Source organism: Balaenoptera physalus (assembly GCF_965194825.1).
Source record: "Balaenoptera physalus genome assembly, chromosome: 8".
Lineage (NCBI taxonomy): Eukaryota > Metazoa > Chordata > Mammalia > Artiodactyla > Balaenopteridae > Balaenoptera > Balaenoptera physalus.
In genome coordinates, this window is record NC_138887.1 from 79,154,702 (window position 1) to 79,174,490 (window position 19,789).

The following is a 19,789-nucleotide window of genomic DNA, read 5'->3' on the forward strand; positions in this document are numbered from 1 at the left end:
CATTCTAGAATTCCTATTTGATGTATGTTGGACCTTCTCGTTCTATCTTCCATATTGCTTAACCGTTCTTTCATGTTTGCCTGTGCTGCATTCTGGATAATTTCCTCAGATATATCTTCCAGTTCATTATTTCCCTTTTTATTCCTACCCAACACAGGTGGATAAACTGTGTTTGGGTTTATTTGTCTGTTTGTTTGTTTGTTGTTAATGTTAACTTTCACATTTCTGGAAGTTCTACAGGTTCTCTTAAAAATCTTCCTTTTTGTTCCTTTCTTAGAGTGTCAATTCTTTTTATATCTTTATTTTTAAATACATATAGTTCATGTTTTCTTTCAGTTTGTCAATATATTACCTCGAGGTCTCAGGGTTCTAATTCTCTATTCATTGTGCTCACTGACGCTCGTTCATCCTGGTGGACTGCTGCCCCTGTGGATTTTTTTAAAATTTTGATTGTGAGCTGATATTTAGTGCTCCTTGTTTTCTTTATGAAAATACATTATGACTTGGGTTGAAATATGAAAATTTTAATATGAAAATATTAACTTGGGTTAATATTTCAGAATATTTTTGCAATTGATTTTACTGCATCTTTCCATTTGATTCTGCCATTACTAGCCCACAGAACCAATTTTTACTAATTTCTTAGTTTGAAAGGGTACCTGGACCAGGCAGGTAGTTTCCATTGCCCAGAGGAGACTTTTCCTCAAGAGCAAGAGGAGGCAAACAAGTTTCCTTGTTATCTCTCTATGCTAATGGATGTATTTTGTTTTTCAGGTCCCTCTTTCACTGAGTATGTAGCCCTTTGTTCCAGTTATCTATTGCTGCATAACAAATCACCCCAAACTTAGTGGCTTCAAACCACAACAACAACCATTTATCTTGCTCACAAACCTGTACTTTGGGATGGGTGGTGCAGCAGTGGGCTCACCATATGGCCTCTCTGTTTCCTCACAGCATGATGACAGTGTTCCAAGAACAAGCATCCCAACAGGCCCCAGGTGGAAGCAGCATCACTTTTGATGATCTACCTTTGCAAGTCACGTAGCAACATTCTGCCACAGTTATAGGCCACCCAAATTCAAGGGGAGGGAGCATAGGCTTCACATCTCAGTGGGAGGCTTGTCAACATCACTCTGCAAGAAGAGCATGTGGGATGGGAGATAGAGCTGCAAATATTTTTGGAAAACACGATCTGCCATATGTTTTAAGAGTCAAGTTCAGGCAGAAGTCTCATATCCAACTCCCCAGGCTGCACAGGCCAAGGCCTTAACTTCTTTCCCCAGGTGGATGTTAAAACATGTGTTACTAGACCCCATGGAACTAGCAGCACCACCCCCATGCAGCATAGCTGCAGAATCAGCAGGCATGTTTACAGCTTGCTGTACTGATATTAAATTCCTCTTTCATTTCTACCACCTGCAGAGTTCCCTTTCTATATTGCAAGTTTAACTATGCATTTAAGGGCATTTAAAAAAATATTTTACTCAGCATTCCTACGGGCTTATAAAAATTGGAGGATTTTCAGGTTTTCTTAGTCCACCTCTTACTGGAATCAGAAACTTTATCCTAACTTTATTCAAAGGAGTATACATTGAGAGGGGAGGGGAGGAGGTGCTTGGCATACAACAGCCAATCCATGTCTTCCCTGCCCTCCCTGGGGTCACATTACACACACACACAAAAAAAATTCTCATCAGATTTTTTAATTGTGTAAGCTTATACACTTGTGGCAAGGAGTTACATATCTGTTAGTATCTCAACAGGTTGGACCACAATTCCCATTAAAGAAGAAGAAACTGGCCTTCATGGAGGAAAAGAAATAAGTTGAAAGTAAAGGAGAGATGGTGAAGGCAAGGGTGTCAGCAAATACCAAAGCAACTAACATGATGGTCATGCTGCTCTGCATGAGAGACTGGGAGGAGTGTCTTTTAATTCCTAAGCGAGAAGTGGAAATAAAGGGTAAAGAATGGAGGACGGTGGATAGAGGAGGATCAAGGGGTGGTAGACCAGGAGCTACATGGGCAGCGTGGTCTTTAAAAAAATTACTGGCTGTGGGATGGGTGAAAGAACGGTTGAGAAGAGAACTATGACTTTAAATTGTCTGCACACAATTGCATACTGTGATCTCTCTTTCCTTAATCTTCAGTCAAGTCTTGCTTTGACCAATAGCCTCTGGTTACACGGGAAGAAGAGAAGAGGAAGGGGCTTTGGCCTGCATCTGAGTCTATGTCAGAGCAGATATGAAAATAGCCAGAAGCATACAGAGGAACACAATCAAGGGAGGTAGGAAATCAGGGCCAGAAGAACACTAAGTCATCCCAGATATTCACGGAAACACTGAGGTCTGCTCTGAATCTCCAAAGGGCACACAACAGTGATTTGAGCCTATTTAACTAGATCTCAATGGACCAAGAGCCTCCAGCTAACATCTGGGTTACATATTGTCCACAAGTTTCTAGAAGCTACTTATAGTATCATCGGCCATCCACTGGTGGACCAATGACTAACATATTGGGGACCAAGTGATATAGTGGACGTATTCAAAGACTTGCTCAAACGCATTCAAAAAAAGAAAAGCAGAGTGGGTTTCAGTTCCCCAAACACATAACACTCCAGTCCATCACTATGACCATTACCATCAACCCTCGCTAAGACAAGGTGAGTTTTCCATCACTGGATGGGTTCCTTCAGAGAGCTCATGACCCCCTGACAGGGATGTCACAAAGAGGATGAGTTTTACAGGAAGTAGTGAGGTTTGGACTGGATCATTTGCAAGTTCTAGTCTAACTTGAAATTTTTCAAATCTAAGATAATGGGTTGATATATCTGTTTACTGAACCAAGCAGATTTGCATGGCTGATAACGACTATATTTGATGAAAGGGATGGAGAAAGGGGGTAAGAAAGAGCAGTGGGACCCTTGTGGTCAGGCAGATAAATCTTGGATGAACGCAAGTTAGGGAGTAACTCCCTGTGGTTCTGAAATACAAATATGTCATGACAAAAACTAGAGCGTGACGGTACAGGTTACTGTGTGGAGAGTGATCTGAAGCTACAAGCAAGAAGCTAGGGGCCAACCAAGCAGTTCTTATAATGACTTTGTTGTGGAGTAGGAAAGGCCAGAGCCAGATAGGAGATGATCTTAGAAAAGAGAGGATTAGATTCAAGAGACGATGCAGAGCAGTGCCAGTCACAAGGGAGGATTAGGGGGACCTTTAGATCATCTTCCCATAATCTCCATCAGCCCCCACAAACTCCTCCAATAAAAATAGTAATAATATACTATTCTTTGACAAGGACAATTAACATTTGCTCTGTCTTATGTCTGTATGCAATTACATATTACAAGCAGTTATCGAAAACTGCTAGTTGTATTATTCTGTAATGTATAAACTAAATAAAACCATTGTACTGCTCTGCATGCTGCCTTCTACCTCTACCTCTATCTCTGCCACCACCATAACACAGTCCTTCCAACTACAGCAGTGGTTCTCAAATACTGGCATGCATCAGAATCACCACTAGAGTCTGTTAAAATACATATTGCTGAGACCCACCCCCAGGAGTTTCTGATTCAGCAGATCTGGTAAAGGGCTCAAATACTCATATCTCTAACAAGTTTCCAGGGACCCCACTTTGAAGACCACTGAGCTGCATTGCTACCCCTAAGCCCCTAGAGCTGCCATAGTTGAAGGTAACTTTCTGCGGGAGCAAGTAGGAAATGAAGAGGCTCGGTCTGTGAATACTATTGAGGTGGGACCTAGAGCTCTACAGAGGATCTGAACATTTTGGAAATAGTTACAGTTGTTTAAGACAAACCAGGAAATCTCCATATCTGCTTCCTGCCCTGTGCTGGGCCCTTTATATGGCTCTAGCTCACAGTACACACCCCTGAGAATGCTGAACACCCAGCTGGCAGCCACAGCCCATCACTGCTCGTGGCATTTCTCAGCCCTCACTCCCACCCATTTTATCCTATCCTTGTTCTCATCATCTTGGTTCTGTAACCCATCCACCCCCAACTCAAGTTCTCGATGCTTGTGACAAACCCTCCTTGCTGTGACAGTCAGTTTAGAAAAAATCTCTGGTTGGACTTGAGCGCTCTGTCAGACGTGATTTGAATTTGCCTTGGGGCTCCATAATGGCCATTACCGTGTAACAGGTACTAGGCTCACCCAGCACCCACCCTAGCTGTACATCCCTGCCTGCCCCTGCCCATCTCTGCCCAGGAAAGGGGACCATTCACCCAATCATACACCCAGTATAAAAATACTAGGCGACCTCCCTTTGCTTTATCATCCATCCACCGAAACTACTCCAGCTTTTTTATAGGATAATCTATCTTCAACACTATCTGGATTATTACCTCCCAAAGCAAAAGAGGCCAAATTTGCAGGCATTACTAATTAGGCTCCATTTTCTTACTGCTTTTGACACCACTATTTTCTTTTCAATCATTACTCATCTCAGGGGAGAAACTGTTCTTCCTCAATTAGGGAAGCAATCAAAACTCCAGGATGGAGCTGCCCAGCTACACAAGTTCTGGGGCCAACCCCTCCCTCAGGACAGTCTCTTCCAATGCCGTGCACTCCCTTCTCAAAAGGTGCTCTGTCCATTGCACTGCATGCAGACTCTTTTAAGCCTCCTGGAGTAGAGATGTACACCCAAATCTGAGCTTTTCCTGCCACACTGTGGCCACGTCTGAACACTACACATGGCCTTTATTCCTTGAAGAGTGGTATCGCTTCTTTTTTTTTTTTTCCTACCTTTTCTACCTGTTAATCCACACACACTCCCCAAGCCTCAGCTAACGCTTGTCTCCTCCAGAAAGACTCCCCTGAACCCACCCCCAACCCAGGCCAGATGAAGTCTCCCCCATCTAGCTCCCACCACCCCCATACCAATCTCTCGCATTTCCCTCCACACACTGCACTGGAGCCACTTACTTCTCCAACTCCCTGATTAGACTGTGAGCTCTTGGAAGACAAACTTACTCATCTGTGTGTCCCCAGGGCCTAGCAGAGAAAAATCTTCAATAAATACATGTGAAAGGAAGGGAGGGAGGAACGGAGGGAGGAAAGGAGGAAGGGAGGGAGGGAGAGAGGTGGGCGGGAAGAGGAAAATGACTCAGGGTAATAATATACGTAATGACAATCACCCACACTTACTGAGCACTTACAGTGTGCAAACACTATGCTTTATATTATTTACCCCAAGCAATCAGGGCCAATATGCACCTCAGCTGCCCCCGCCCCATCCAGTGACTGGCCTATCAGGACCTCCTGCACCCTCCTTCACATCACCCCTGGCTTCTTTTGAATACTGCTCCGCTCCCTCCCTCCTGCTCCTTCCCCAACCCACTCCTAGGAGGATGACTTCCTTGTTACTCTATGTGTCCGTGGTTGTTAGATAGATGCTCTGACTAAGGCACTGCTAAGACTAAAGTGATGAAGATGGGGTGGCAAAGGGTCCTGATAGGATCCAGAGTCTCACAGGACTCACTCTACGGCACCCACCACCTCAGCACTGCTGTTTGATGTCACAGCAAGTGTCTCCAGTCTAAAAGTCATAGGAAAGTAAGCTTGACCCATAGGTTTTGGAATCAATTTCTTTGAGGAAAGCACAGTGTCCTGGGTGGTAGTGTCAGTCACATAGAGAAGAAAGCCAAGCACAGGGTTGTATTGTGGAAGAGACCCTCTTTGGAAACGGACTGGAATGAGCTTGCAAGGCTGGTAAACTAGATGGCCAAGGTAGGATGGGAAGCCAGCCCTTGGAAAAGCCAGATGTCTTCACGACTCCTACACTCTATTTCCTCTGGTTCTCCTTTAGGATTTCTTACTATAATCATCATAGCTCATTTCCACTGCAGTAGAGGGTAGCCAAGAAAAGTATATGGATTCAAGCAGGGGCAAAATCTACAGAGAAATGAACATATTTCAGAGGCACTGGGAATCAGAATGTGAAAACCCCAAAGGGGATGAAAATCTTGGGACTACTTGGGTGGCCACTGGGCCAGACCCTTCCTCCCTACCCTGAGCTCTTTTCTGCTTAACCCCCAGAGGGTCCAGTTTTCACAACATTACCGGCCTGTGTTCTTGCCTCCCACTCTGAATTCCTCCTAATTACATGCTGGGCTGCGAACACTGTCAGGGCTCTCATATGTCTTGCAAGGTGCAAAAGTTAGAGAATGCGGCAGTATTTCATTTTCCAGTTTCCAAAGGAAAGTCCATCATCCAAATCCTTCCAGTCTTCGCAAACTGAACACTTCATTCACATGAAAAAGGTCATTTTCAACGTGGTGAAGTGAGGTGAGTGTCAATCAGACAATGCTACATTAAGGATTTTTTTCCCTTCCTAAAAGCCACCTAATTTTTTCCCTCTAGTGTTTGCTACAAAAAGATTTAGTAGCTAATGTGCCATCTGACTTTTTTCCAGGACATTGCACTAAGTCAGGAGACTTTTTTCCTTTCTTTTTTTCTTTTCAGAATCAGCCCAACTTAATTGGTTTGCCACTAATTACTTTTTTCCTATATAGATATTATTTTCCCTCATATCCTCACTTAGCTCCTACTAATGAGCTTTCAAGTGACACACCATCCCTCCAACCCAGTCACACAATTTAGAATCTGTAGAAGCCGTTTACAAGAGAAGGTACCCTCTTCTCTCTGTGAAGGGCCAAACTGCTCCAGGTTTCATTCTAGCTTCTCGGTTAAAGGGCTCCATCCCCTTCCCAAACCTCGTGATGAGCCTCTGAACGGCAGAAACTCCCATGGGGGTGCAGCCTGCACAGCGTGGTCGGATTACCACCCCAGCTTATTAATTTGCCTGACTACTGCTCAGGAGACGAAGAAATAAAGGGACTAAAAGCATATTCATCATCCTCACTGAGCTGTGGGATGAAATACTTATTTTGGAAATAACGATTCCAGGTAGGAGGGCAGTGAAAAATGGGGCCTGTGAGAAGCAAGTGTTTTATTACACAGTTTCTAAAATGTGAGCACTTAATGCTCTTTCATTATCATCTATTATTACAGTTCTATAAAAATCGTTTTTAGGAATCAATCCCAAAGTTCTGAAGCCCCCCCCAAAAGAGCTAGAAGGCAGAATTTGGAAGAAGCCCCCAAAATAAAGAAATGATACTTTCGACTCTACATGTTAAGACTTATCTTGGCAGAACCCACACACAAGACTTGGTCAGCCCTATGTGAACAACGCAGTGACTCTCATGCCATCACTTCAAAAGATGGTAACTTTTTTATAAAAGAGAGAAGATGGGTATGAGTTTCCTATTTTTCAGATGGGAAAACTGAGGCTCGGAAAGCATAAGTGAAATTACTTTAAGTGAAAGCCAGCAAGTAGTGATGGTGCTGGAAAGAAAAATCCATCTATTTTGATTTACAGTTCCACTGTTTCTCCACTGGATGCTCAGCCCATTTGGGGAGCATCTCCACCCAACCCTACTCAATCTCCCTTGGTATTTCCACTCCCTTCATTGGGATCTAGGTTTTCATCCCAGGGAATGCATTAACTTGGCAAATGTATTATTTGCTGATCACTCTGGCACAGAAAACATTAAGAGGCTTTTGACTCTTGCTCACCCGTTGGGATGAAGACCTGGAGACAAAGGAGTCAAGTGAAATTGATGGGGAGCTCCTAGGCCCTTACAAACATCCCAGTGCCAAAGGAGAACCAGTTACAGATTCCATCTGAGCTTCAAAATATCACCAAACTGAGGTAATACCAGTGGAGCTAGGCTTAAGTCCACACTGGGAGGTGACGATGCTTCCACACGTGTAACGGACCTTGACAACTACAAGCATTTCATAGACTCTTCTGCACTCATTCTTCAGAAAAAGCCCACCCCACGGCAAGGTACTCTGAGGGGATTCTCCAGTGCAGTGTTTCTCAAACTCAACTGTGCACAGGAATCTGGGGGTTTGTTGAAATCCACACCCTGATTCAATAGGTCTGGGGTGAGCCTGGGGCTCTGCATTTCTAAAAAGCCACCAGGCAATGTCGATTCTGCTGCTCCCAGGTCCACACTTCGAACAGCAAAGCCCTAGAACACGGTTTGATAAACCACAATTCTAAGGACTGAAAAGGCAATAGCAAAGAATAACTCACTGGTGATGGGGCTCAAATGGAGTAATAACCCACTGAAGACATTTCCTATATTACTCTTTTACTGGCAGTGTTTTACTGACACCTGGGAGGGTGAACCACACAGGCAAAAAGGCTCTGAAGGAGCCCAGGAAAGGAGGGAAACAAGATTTACTCACGGGAGAAGCGGGCAAGTGGTCTGGCAGTCTTATCTCCGGCTTCATTTGCAACTGGAAAAAAAAAATACGGAAGATACAATTAAGAGCAAGGCACGTGTGTCCATAGAATATGCCCAACCTACAGCTAATCCTCTGGATGACTCACTATTAAGCTGTTTCTGAGAGTCTTTGTAAGAGGATAAAGGCAACTTCACTCCCTCTCTTTCTATATTTCCAGTGCTGCTCTCAATGTCTAAACGAGGTCAAAAGTCTTAATCATTCTGATTAGAATAGTGAATTAAGCTGGAGACGACCTAAACAATACCTAGTTTACTGGGCTTACAGGAGTTAACTGGCTTGCACGCACTGAGTAAGAGGCGTGCACACCAGGCTTCAAAGCCAGTGCACATCCTCCTGCTTTAAGCGTCCTCTCACCGGGATGTCCTTCAGCACACAAATGCACCCCAACCACCTGACATTGGTCTGATTTTCCTGATCCATGGCGCAAAGCAAGGCAGGGATTTCAGAAGATAGTAAGGTTGGTTATTGTTAAGAAGGATATTTAAATTTAGAGTCTAACGAATAGGAGGATCGAGAAAATTGTCCAGAGAGCTGCCCTAGAAAACAACCTTACCCCTAACGCTTCTCAGCAGGGTCGTTCACCCTCCTCTGAAAAGCCTCTATATAATTTATCATCTTGATAGGGTCATAATTACTATCCCCTATATTTACGAACACCATCTTCATGGATAAAAAAGATATCAATTGTTAAATTGAAACACAAGTTTCATCCGCTTTAAATATCACTTTTAATGCCCATAATGACTATAACCTTGGATGTTTTGTAGATATTTGTGATCAACTTGAATGAACATTCAAAGCAATCAATTGGAAAAATCTGTTCATTTTAGTTTAGGAAAGAATATCCAATACATATGCAGAATAAAGGAGATTGCTAATGTAATCATTAAAATCATTCTCATCTATGAGAATTTGCAGTACAGGACAAAAGAAATAACTACTTCAGAAATGTATTACATCATTTTGCAAAGAATGCAAGGAGCCAAAAAATTCCTTTCACCCTTTCAAAAGGGTGAAAATTTTTAAATTTACCATAATTTTTTAAATTAATGAATTTAATCTCAGTCTACTTTGTGCTTCTGTCATTTGCATTGCCCCACTGTCTGCACTCTTTGTATATATTACAAACAAGACATTATACAAAACAACCAGCAGGGGGAGGTGACATTGCATCCTGCTCCCATTATCTCTCACATCCCAGCATTTTGGAAAGAAAGAGAGAGAGAGAAATGGAGAGTGGAAGAGAGAGAGGGAGGGCGGGAGAAAGGAGCAAGACCTAGTTGGCTATTGACGTGAGTTTCCTGGCCTTGAGTTCAAACTGTTTCCTCTTTGGACACTACAGATCTCTAAAGAAAGAAAGAGAGCAAGGTTATGTTTGCTGCAGAAACTGATGGGCTGCTTTTACAGCAGGAATATGAAGACCATCGCCATTGCTGAGAACACCAGCAGGCACTAAAATGTTCAGCTTGGGGAGCGCATGTTTTCCCTGAGGGAAGAAGGAGGGGTGGTCACGACACCCCCACAGTTTCACATGCAGCCACGGCTGCTTCCTCACCCACAGGCTTTTTCCTCCCCTCCCGCCACCCTATCCAAGGGTGGGAATTGCTGACCCAGATCCAAGACACGCCAGGACAGGCAGGAATCAAGATCTAGGCCAGTGAGAGTTGTCTCTACCCAGAAGGAATTTGAAAGCTGCTACCAGCATTATTTTCCTAAATGCAGACCCAGTGCCCCAAGGTCTCCCATGATGTCCCAACATCCACAAGACGCAATCCAGCTAACCAGACCTAGTACTGAAAACCTGGCACTGCCTAGTCTTCTCAGCTCACTGCATTTCCCAGCGCTTCCTTCAGGGCCCAGCCACACGCTCTAAATGGACAAGTCCCAAACATGCCCTACATACTCTCTGTCCTCTTTGCTACTGCTCCTTTGCCCCCTCCCCTCTACACACCCCTCCCCACTGCTTCACTCCTGCTCATCCTTTAGGATTCAGGAGGAGCCATTCATTTCTGAAAAGCTCCCCTGGCTCCCAGCACGGCTTCTGCATTCCACAGATCTCTGCCCGTGCTCCTCACTCCCCGCGCAGACCAGTGGTTCTCAAACTTCAGTGGTGAGACCAGCGGTGCCCCGCGCAGGCACCAGAGCTACCAGGAAGGTGTGTTAAAATAAATTGCAGGGTTTTTTAAAATGCAAGTTCTGATTCAGTGGGTCTGGGATGGGGCCCGAGAATTTGCATTTCTAACAAGTTTCCAGGTGATACTGAGAATGCACGTCTGGGGACCATATTTTGAGAACAGCTGCTCTAAACTATAAATTACCCCACCCAAGACAAGGATCATAACTTCTCATCTTTTTGTTTCCAATCTTTCAAACAGTGACTGGCACGCAGAATAATGCATTCAGTCAATATTTTTAGAACTGAATGAAGTAGACTGAAATTGATACCAAGTGCCACAGATGGCTCCGTAGAGAGAGCCCTCAGATTGGCTTCCAGAGGACTATAAAAAGCCCCAGGTGTGTTCTGCTTGGCCCCTACAATGTCTTTAATTTTTAAACAATTAGTTGTCTGCATTTACAAATCAAGAGGTTTCAAATATAAATGCAGATTGTCAGCTTCTCTTAATAACTGAGTAACTGTCCAGACCCATGGGCCAGCAATGGGTCACCACTGAGACGCCCCCTGTGGGTGAGTCCAGCTCCTGGATGTTCGGGAGGCAGCTCTCTGCTGACTGGCGTGGGCTTTCTATACCCTTGGCGTGGGTCCAGAAGGCAGGTGAACACAGGACCTCTTAAAGGTCTTAAAGAATGAAACTAAGACTCAACATAGACGAGCACTACAAGGAGTGGTTGTGGCCAAGCTTGCTAAGCCCCTCTGTTCCGAGCCCACAAACTGCCCCGACATGTTCGATGGTCCACCAGCACAATGCTGGCCGGCTCAGACACACGGGGGCTTCTTGACCAGCAGAGGGGTCTTCCTACACTGCTGTTTGCCTTTTATTTAAAAAAAAATATCTAGCACGCTTCAACAATGAAGTAGATGTTCCATTTATCAAGCGCAATTAGAGCTTGAATTTGGCAAGATCTCATAAAAATGATTCTGTAGATTTAAGGAAAGTTAGCCATTTAAGGAAAGTTATTATGTAGATTTACCGAAAGTCATGTTGGGTATAACACGTAGACCGATATGTATTATTAATTCCACTGGTGTTGAATTGTGTATCTAGGCTGCCGTGTGTATTTAGCCACAGAGAAATGAGTGGAAGGATGTGCACCAGATATATTAACAGTTATTTCTTCCATGTGCTGGCATTTGGGGAGATTATCAGCCTTTTTTATACTTTTCTACATAAACCCAGCAGTTGGATAAGCACGTGCCATCCTTATAATCAGAAACAAATGTTTTTATTAAAGGGGTGGAAAACAATTAACTATTATATATAGTTTGGGTCATTATATATGTATGTATATTTATTTATATGAAACATATTTTAGATTCAGATTTCAGAGCAGTCTTGGATCACAGAATCCAGGGGACCTTCTATCTTTAGTCCAAGGGGACTCCCTGTAAGTCTCAAGAAATGAATCACCTACTCCCCTCTCCAGGGGGTTCCACACTTTCTAGGCCAGTGGTTTGCAGCCCTGGCCACATGTAAGAATCACTGGAGAAGTTTAAAAAACTCCTGATGCCCAGACCAATTAAATAGGGCCTCAGCAGGTGGGACCCAAGCATCCATACGTTCCAAGTTCCCAGATGATTCCAATGAGCAGCTAAGGCTGAGAAGCACTAACAAATGGTGTTAACTTCAGACACCTTTATCAAAGCAACATTCAGGGAGGAAAAGATGCCTTCAAAAATAATCACCCCTATTCAGTTCTTCTTTTCAGGATGCTATTGTTTTGTCATTAAAATCCTGAACAGAGACATGCCTCTGCTTTATGAAAAATTCAACAGTTAAGACTGCAAACATAACTATGGAGATCAATTAGTGGGCAACTCTTCACATTGTGAAGGGTTCTTTATAAAAGGATTCACCTCACATTGCCTCTAACCTTCAATACATGTGTACCGAGAGCCACCTGGGAGCTCAACACTGGGCTAAACTCTGGGAGGACTGCAACAGTCGATTTCATTCAGCTTTGACATACAAGCAAGTTAGGGAGGTAAACTATGTCTCTCAATCTGGGTTTATCCAAGTGTGTTCAGCTAGGGAACTGACTTTAAGATAATGATGATGATGATATGATACAGATTGCTTGGTCCCATTCCAGACCCACTGAAATGGAATCCTGCAAGGGAAGACAAGATTCTAGAATTTAAACAACTGCCTCGAAAGCTACTTAATGTTTGAGAAGCAGCATTCTAAATGAAGTGTGCCCCTGGTATGTTTGCTTTATGTTTCCCCCCCAGAAAACTGGCCAGAAACAAATCTTAAAGTAAAGATTCTCCAAAGGAGACCAGTGGGGAGAGGCAGGTGAGACAGGATGCTGAGAAAGGAAGTTAACTCAGAGCAATGAACATCCCAACCCCAACTGAGTCACAAACATTCCAGGCCATCAGAAAAAGATGGGGAGGGTGGTCCAAACAGTCATAGTGGTGGCATGGGCAGGTACACACTGCTTTGTAACCAAAACTAGCACCAAAAACACTGCCACCCTTGTTTTGAAAACCCTGGCACCTGGGTGAGCATAAATGCAGCTGGGGTGCTGGGTGCCAGGGCAAACACACAATGAGAAAGCAGTTCCACAGGAAAGCCTTGCTTCCTGCAAGGAAATCTGCCTGGCAGGCTGGCTGGCTGCTGCTCTGCCACGAGCTCTGGGGCTTGCCAGGGACCCTCTCCAGGTGAGGTCCTTTGGGAAGCCTGCTGGCTGGAAAACCACACACAAGGGACTTCAGAGAAGAGAGTGTTGGAATGAGGTTCCAGGCACCCTCCTAGTTTCTGTAGAAGGTGAAGTTCGGCATTGCTCACAGATGCTTGGCCTCACCTCACCTTGCCTTCCACTTGCAAAGACCCAAGCAAGGAAAACCGAATGGAATACTGGGGAGAGACTCCGTCCAAGATCAAGTGACAGCTTACCTAGCTGTCACCTTCTAATTAAGGCGTTCCATGACCACCTTATTAAGATCGCAGCTCCCGACCCCCCTTCTCCCTCTGCCTCATCCCCCTTCCCTGCACGATCCCTCCTGGAAGCACTTATCACCTTCTCATATGCTCTGTTCTTCATTCACTGGGTTTACTGCGTTTTCCTTCCACTACAGTCTAATCCCCACACAAGCACAGATTCTCTGCCAATGAAAAAAATACTATATCCCTAATGCCTAAATGCCTGGCACACAGCATTGAATCAATGACCAACCTCCTATCATGCAGAGTGCGGTGGGGGCCAAGAACTGGAGGCAGAATAAGAAGATGGTACAAGGACATGAACACCCACCGAGCATTTAAATGTTCTATAAGTGTTCATTCTGGGGACTCGCTGGTGGTCCAGTGGCTAAGAGTCTGCGCTCCCAATGCAGGGGGCCCAGGTTCGATCTCTGGTCAAGGAACTAGATCCCGCATGCTGCAACTAAAGATCCCACATGCTGCAATGAAGATCCCACACGGCAACGAAGGTCCCACATGCCACAACTAAGACCCGGCACACCCAAATAAATAAATAAATAAAATTTTTTTTTAGAAATTTATTTATTTATTTGTTTTTATCTTTGGCTGCGTTGGGTCTTCGTTGCTGCACACTGGCATTCTCTAGTTGTGGCGAGCGGGGGCTACTCTTCATTGAGGTGCACGGGCTTCTCATTGTGGTGGTTTCTCTTGTTGGGGAGCATGGGCTCTAGGCACACGGGCTTCAGTAGTTGTGGCACGCAGGCTCTAGAGCGCAGGCTCAGTAGCTGTGGCGCACGGGCTTAGTTGCTCCGTGGCACGTGGGATCTTCCCAGGCCAGGGATCGAACTCGTGTCCCTTGCATTGGCAGGCGGATTCTTAACCACTGTGCCACCAGGGAAGCCCAATAAATATTTTTTTTAAAAAGTATCCATTCTGTCCTTCAGGAATACTTATAAAGCATTGACTAAACTGCAGATAAAGCCCTGAACAATCAGTCATGGTCCCTGCCTTCACACTGAGTAAGACTGTCATTCCCATTTGATAGACAGGGCATTGGAACTCAGAAAAGTCAGGTAACTTTTCCAAGACCACGAAGTTGTGTGTCAGAATTCCAAATCAAGGTATGCCTGGCTCCAAAGCCCATGTTCTTTCCATTTAGCCTCTCTGCCTTCCAAGAAAGGTAGGCAGATAAGAGCTGTGCTCCAGAGAGAGCTACCCCTAGAGAAAAGTCACGCTAAGTCCTGACCCTCTACCCCATGGCTCTAGCCCTAGTGAGAGCCATGTACCAGCCTACAGAGATTGGGGGAGGTCACCTGCCTGGGGATTTCGTACCTGGCACAAGACCAGGAGGTGGTCAGCAGAGAGGGACCCTTTTGTGAGATGGTCACAGGGGCCAGGACTCACAATAACAGGATCCAGAAGAGGAAGAATCTAGTTACAAAGAGAGGAGCTTCATTGCCACATTCACGCAAGAACCCCAGCTACCAGGTGTCTCCCTAACCCTATTAAATCTTCCACAGTTAGAAAACAGTAACAAGGGAATAGGAACTACAATCAAATTCATCTTCGCGTGAAAACAGTAGAACTCTTAAAACCAGCTCCCAGGAGGCAAGACCTATTCTCTTAACAGGGGAAGAAACTGACATTCCAAGAGATCAAGTGGCTTGTCCAAGATGAGACCAAGGCCAAGCATCAGAGTTGGAAATGCCATCCATTTCTTCTGGCTCCAAGTCCAGCATTCTCAGAGAAGGGAATGTACCCCATCTCTTTAACTCCCTCGTAGTGGTTTGTCAAGGGTAAAAGTAAAGGACTTGGTTTCCTTTGCCCCCATTGGGTTTAATAAATATTGATGCTTGACAACCCCAGGATATGTTTTAAGCATAAACATATACAACTCTGATTGGCAATGGCCAAGCAGAGTACTGTGTTAGGAAGCCTTCTGATGCTGAGTCTGAGTTTAGCAAGATGTGTCTGTGATACATTACCAAAGCCTGTCATGGGCGGGATGGGGAGAGGCTGGAGGGGGAAGATAGGATGGGTATGTGGGAAAATCTCTGCCAGGTTGCATAGACCATAAAATAATAGGGCCAAAAAAATGGACAATTCACAGAGATAACTGAATTAATTAAATACTTATATAAAAATATATTACTTGACTTGCTTAAAATGAGAGCTGCTATATAACTAAGGACCGGACTAAGCACTGATCGTTCATTACCTAATTTTATCTTCACAGCAACTCTCTGAGGTTGTCACTATTATTTCCCTATTTTCCAGATACGGAAACTGAGTCTTTGAGAACTTAAGTAAATTCCCTGTGATGAAACAACTAGTTAATGGCAGATTGGAAACTGAATCCAGTAGCACCTTATTCCAGAGCCAGTGCTCTTAACCTGCATGCTACCCATCACACTTTTAGCATGTGAGTATCAGTACTGTTTGACGAGCCTTACTGCCAAGAAACCCAGCCCTGGAAGGAGAACCCCTTGCCTCCCCTCCACTGAGCCTCAGGTCAGAAGCACCACAGAGGGAGACACTCTGTTCTCCTGCTCCATGAACAGAACAGAGCTCTGCAGTCCAACTGGACTGTGTGCCCCAGAGACATAAAAGGCCTCGCCACCCCTCAGCCTGTTCCTTTCTCCACTTCTTTATTCAGAAATGCTCGGCATTGCCTCATTATACCTTTTGGGCCCATCTGCCTGTCAAATCGACTCCGAATCAGGCTCTTGCACAAAAGAAAATAAAACCTAGTTGTAGTGATGACTCATCAGTGCTGATAATTTGAGAGTGGAAGGGATGGTGCACCTTCCAGGCCCTTCTCTCCTGGAGTAACGGGCAAATCCTTGCAGAGGGCAAGGCTTGCCTGCCAGAGGGCAGAGTGGTTCGCCAGCTCATTCAACCCAGGGTGCGATGAAATACAGACAGACAGGAAAATCAAATAAGTCTCTGCCAACCTGAGAAGACAGCTTGGGAAACAGATTGCCCTTTATGTTTTTTTTAAATTAATTTGAAGGAATTGGGGTCATATGAAAAAGCTCATGTAATATATTTCTTTCTTCCCTGGTCCTAATTGTATACATTTGTTTATTTATCTATATCCAACCTCACTCCACAAATTATATTTTATTTCTATTTTGCTCTGTACACCAATCCTTTATGTAACAAAGTGGGATATTAATAAAAGTGAATTTTACGTTTTTCAATCACTTCCTGGCTCCCTTTCCCTGGCCTCTCTTTCCAAGTTGCCAGGTTTCAGACTGACTTTTCATGGCTTCCAGTTACTCAGATCAAACAATCTATTAACCTCTACTGAGCACTCACTCCCTGAGCCCCTTCCTCCCCATGTCTTGCTGGACTCAAGGATGGATACAACTGGTCCTTGGACGGGCAGGAGTCCACTGAGACCGAAGGCCTGGCACTGAGCTTCCTGACACAGATTACTGGAGTTATTGCAATACAAATTTATTACAGTACCTGGTATTTCTGCAGAAACCACCTGGCCAAGCTACCAGGTCCTGACCTCAGGAAGCCCGAGCCCAAGTTGGGGAAACATAATATTAATACATGACATGATCTAAACTCTGCTGAATGCCAAATGAAGGGTCCTTGTTCACAGAAGGTAGAGACTGTGGTGGTCTGGAGTGAGGAGAACAGAAGGCTTCTAGGAGACCCGGGGCAGGTGAGAGCCAGGGAGGTGGAGAGGATGATGGGATCTGTTCCAGGAAGGGGGGAGAAGTGTGGTACATTCAAGGCCTGGGAGCAGACTGAGATGGACCAACCCTACCCTAAATCTCTCCCTTTCTCAGGCAAGAAAAGCTTTTAATTGAGGGAGGGGGTAGTAAAAAGCAGAGAAAAGAGCTCTCTCCTCTCTTGATACATTATAAAATGCCTCTCACTGCAACTCTGCCTTCTTTCCTATTCCCATCTACAAAAGTGTTGCATCTGCAGATGGACACATGAATTTATCCAAGAGCAGATATGTCTAAACATGCTCTAAATTCAGGTGCTGGTACACCAGTCCAGAGTCAGCAGTCACTCCAAAGCACCACCACCCGACATGCACGCGGCTGCTTCCCAATGGTAACAGCCTGTGGGGCTCTGCCCAGCCCCCTGGCTGATGCCCTGGTGACAACCACAGACCCCGGGCTGCAGGACTGCTGGCCCACAACAAGGGTGACGTCTGAGTGACCAAAGCAGTGCCCATACAGGTCCACCTTACTCCTCTGGCCTCATTAAAACACCCCAGTTGAGCAAACCAGTACCACTAGCAGTTAACAAGAAACAGAAATGAACAAGATTAAAATCCAGTATCAAGCCAGCTGTTCAAACTGTTAACTAATTAAGTCCAACCCAAATAAGGCAAAGGAAATAAGTACAAAGAAGAGGAAGGAAAAACACTGTAGTGTATGAAGCCTTACTTCATGCCAGGCACTGGCAAGAACTTTACACCCATAATTTTTTATACCCATAATTTTTATTTAATTTTCACACCATCCCATGAGGTGAGTATTATTATTCCCATTTTCAGATAAGGAAACTGAGGCTTAGAAAAGTTAAATAACTTGCCCAAATCAGGTCTAGTAAATGGGAAAGCTGGAACTGAACCCAGTTCTGTGAGCCCTTTTCTTTTCTCGACAGTTCACAGGACTGGAACTGGTCCAGCTCCACATGTCCTGCTTAGACCCCCTGCAACGTCCCAAACAAGGGCAGGTCCAGCTCATGCCTGGACTGCCCCTACAGATGGCAGCTCAGCCCCTGTGGAGATAGGCCCCCCTTCACCTCTAATTAGTTCTGCAACCTTAGCAAGGTCTTCTTCATGATTATGGAATCCTTCTGAAGGTCTTCCTTCTGCCCTCACAGAACAAGCCTGATTCCCATTCCTCCTCAGGGTCCTTCCAACATTTGATGACAACGATCATGGCCTCAGCCCTTTGAGCCCCCACTTCTCCAGACTGACAAGCCCCATTCACTCCTCATTTGACAAAAATATCCCAAACCCTTTACCCACAAAAGTAAAATCACTTAAATCATTGCCAAAAGAAAAGAGAGATGTTTTTATTTTAAATAAGCCTCAGCAACCCACTGGTTAACATTCACTTCCACAATGATCTCCAGGCGAAGCCAAATCTCCACCTCCTCAGCCAAGCCTCTTTTTTTTACTTGATTCTCAGGAGATACACAGGGCGCCTGGGAACCTTCTTCTGCGTTGTACATTCAGGAGCCATCCAAAGGGACTGAATTTTCCAGAAGGTTGCCTTCCAAAACACTGCATCTCAGACTTCCCCAGGCATGAAAACCACTTGGGGATCTTGTTAAACTGCAGATTCTGTCTCAGTCAGTTTCGGGTGGGGCCTGCGATTCTGCATCTCAAACAAGCTCCCAGGTGGTGCTGATGGCACTGGTCCAGAAGCAAGGTGTTGAAGGACATAACCCACCTTGAAAAGGAACAGCCAAGCACACTTTCTAAGAGCTCCCTGACAAGCCCCTGGGTGGTTTTGAAAATGCACAACTATTGAATTCAATGTCCAATTCCCTTGGTTTCTTTCAGCCATGCTGTGAGAAAGAACAGTTACCAGCACGACTTTGAAACCTACTTGAGGATAGACGCTGAGAGGGTGTGCATGTGAGAAGGAGGGTCCAAGCAGAGAGGGCAAGGGAAACGCACCCCCCTCCGCAGGCATTAAATAGAACAGCTGACCTAGAAGATCACTGCCCACCCTGGCCAAGCCACCAGCAGGGCGCAAAACCCGAAACAAACAAGGAGGTCCTCAGATCTCCGGGGTACGAGTCAACCACACAGCCACGACTAACCAGAGCTGCTCCATTTCTCTCCAAGCACCTTGCAGTAAGTTGAGCTCATAAGAGCCAATGTGCCCGGGCATGAGTGCGAGCACACACCACACACACACACACACACACACACACACACACCCTAAACATTGCTCAGACATGCACTGCCAGCACTGTTACATCCAGCACCATAAATCACCGCATCGTTACCAGCTGCCTGCAGGCTGAACAGATCAAATGCATCCAATAAATAAAACTAGCACACAAGTATCTACTGTATAGCACAGAAAGACCCTGTAAATAAATGAATGTGGCTGAACACCAGAACACTGAATTCTGTTGGGGAAACGTGATATCGGCCTCTAAGACGGCTCCCAGTGAGCCTCACCTCCTAATGCTCACACCCTTGTGTGCTCCCTTCTCACACTGAGTCAGTAGTAAACCAGGGACCAGCAAAATACTGGGGTAGGGATGGTGTATGACTTCCAAGTCCTGGTCATAGAAACACTGCTACTCACACCTTGCTCTCTCTTGGATCCCTTCTCTGGGGAAACCAGGC

The 19,789-nt window shown here is 45.0% G+C and overlaps 1 protein-coding gene across 9 annotated transcripts in view; it reads right to left on the bottom strand.

Annotated features, from left to right (window-relative positions):
- PDE1C (phosphodiesterase 1C) overlaps positions 1-19,789 on the bottom strand; it is a 599,843-nt gene that overhangs the window by 409,448 nt on the left and 170,606 nt on the right. For all 9 annotated transcript variants that reach the window (XM_082471771.1, XM_082471770.1, XM_082471767.1 and 6 more), the window contains one exon: positions 8,279-8,329. In XM_082471771.1, coding sequence (XP_082327897.1) covers positions 8,279-8,329 — 51 coding nt within the window. The remainder of the gene's footprint in view (positions 1-8,278; positions 8,330-19,789) is intronic.